Here is a 1,787-nt window from a genome sequence, read left to right as displayed (position 1 = left end):
TATTCACATGTTTTTTTGATAAAGATTGTTATCATTTCATCACATCATCATAGTTGAATTCTAAATAAAATAATTGCTAACAATATAATATATAAATTATGGTTGAAAGCCTATATTGTTAAATTTATATGAACTAAATTTTAATTAAAAATAATATGCAAATAAATTTTTTTTTATGAAAATATCATATAAATAATATATCAATAGACAACCATTAAAATAATTTTTTTTCATAATAATAACTTATCTACATGTTATGAAATAAATAAATAAAAGCTACAATATAGATCTACATGATATATAATATTATTCATTAAAATTTATGAAGAAATTAATCTTTCTATTTAAAAAAAGTACAGTTTAATCATCTTACAAACTTTGATCATTTACTATTTTTTATTCATTTACTCCTACCATATCATAAAATAGTTAAATTATAAACAAATATTAAAAGTGAAAACATAATGTCTATTAAATATGAAGTTAAAGTACAATGACTAAAAGTTTAGTTTTCGAGGAACACAAGGACTGAATAATATTTTAGTCATCAACTGTCCTCACAAACAGAGACGTCATTGTCCTGGTAGAGCAGGCAATAAAAGGCACCCTATACCCCCTCATTTACTTAGACTTCTGTATTTTTGCTCTCAAAAAAAAAAAAAAACACAGAGAGAAGAAAAAAAGAAAGATGGGAGCTGTACTGTCTTCCATTAGATCTATACTGTCTTACTTATTTGGAGCCTCAGCCGCCGGAGAAGTTCTAGAATCGGATGGTCAATCGGGTGTGACAGCGTTCCACTCCTCAGCCCGTTGGCAGCTCCACTTTAATGCCATAAAAAACACCAACCAGCTGGTAACACATTCAATCCATCTATCTATCTATCATCATGTCTCTCTTTACATGTAATTGATTGATTTTGGATAATAGATGGTGATTGATTTCGCGGCATCTTGGTGTGGGCCCTGCAAGCACATGGAACCAGCAGTTCATGCCATGGCTGCCAAATTTACTGATGTTCAGTTTGCCAAGATCGATGTCGATGAATTGCCTGTATGCACTAACTACTCTATTTCTTTGTAATAAGCAAACCCAATTAATTATTGTTTGACTTGATTTTTGTTTTTGGGTTTTCCTTTGGGGTGGTGATGATATAGGATGTGGCACAAGAGTTTGGGGTGCAGGCAATGCCAACTTTTGTGTTGGTGAAGAAAGGGAATGAAGTGGACAGGGTAGTGGGAGCTCAGAAAGAGGAGCTTCAGAGGAAGATTGAAAAACACAGGCCTCGTTAAGCTGCTTGTTGATTCTTCAATCTCGTGGTTCCGCTTCCATCTTTATTTGCTTAAGCATAAAACAATTGAAGCTTGTCAGTTGTTACTATTTCCAATCTTTTTCTTGAAGTTGAATGAAAAATGGCGAGGATTATTTATGTACGTATTGAAACTTGGAATCCGTGTGATCTTTTGCATTCAATGCTTGGTGTTTCTTTTCTGGAAAATATGCTTTGCATACAAATAAATCATTCATCCAAATGTAGGTACAATTGTGGATTCTAAGAATGCCAACATGATTTGTTTATACACATTTACAGGACTTTTTTTTCTTCTTCTAAATTATGTGTATAATCTGTTTGCTTCTTATTCCGAAGCATGACTACAATACAGGGAATGTTCAATCTTCTGAAGGCTATAATATTAAACAAAGATCATCTACTTTATTGTTGAATGCCATTGTTGAATGCCAACTTCCATTTTGTTATCTGTTCAATGGTTAAACCAAGTCCATTACA

At 32.1% G+C, this 1,787-nt stretch overlaps 1 protein-coding gene across 1 annotated transcript; it reads left to right on the top strand.

Moving 5' to 3' along the window:
- Positions 1-586: 586 nt before the first annotated feature.
- LOC105116369 (thioredoxin H2-like) lies at positions 587-1,582 on the top strand. The gene is made up of 3 exons (XM_011013700.1): positions 587-853; positions 929-1,051; positions 1,156-1,582. The coding sequence occupies exons 1-3, from the start codon at positions 689-691 to the stop codon at positions 1,288-1,290; spliced, it is 423 nt and encodes a 140-aa protein (XP_011012002.1). The 5' UTR covers positions 587-688; the 3' UTR covers positions 1,291-1,582.
- The last annotated feature ends 205 nt before the right edge of the window (positions 1,583-1,787 follow it).

Source organism: Populus euphratica, unplaced genomic scaffold, assembly GCF_000495115.2.
Source record: "Populus euphratica unplaced genomic scaffold, PopEup_1.0 scaffold930.1, whole genome shotgun sequence".
Classification (NCBI taxonomy): Eukaryota; Viridiplantae; Streptophyta; class Magnoliopsida; order Malpighiales; family Salicaceae; genus Populus; species Populus euphratica.
This window is presented reverse-complemented; position numbering and strand designations above follow the sequence as displayed.

Excerpts from the sequence above, each read along its gene's own strand:
- LOC105116369 (XM_011013700.1), top strand. The coding sequence starts at position 689 with ATGGGAGCTGTACTGTCTTCCATTAGATCTATACTGTCTTACTTATTT. Across the intron at positions 854-928 it reads TAAAAAACACCAACCAGCTG|ATGGTGATTGATTTCGCGGC; the intron begins GTAACACATTCA and ends TTTGGATAATAG. Across the intron at positions 1,052-1,155 it reads TCGATGTCGATGAATTGCCT|GATGTGGCACAAGAGTTTGG; the intron begins GTATGCACTAAC and ends GTGATGATATAG.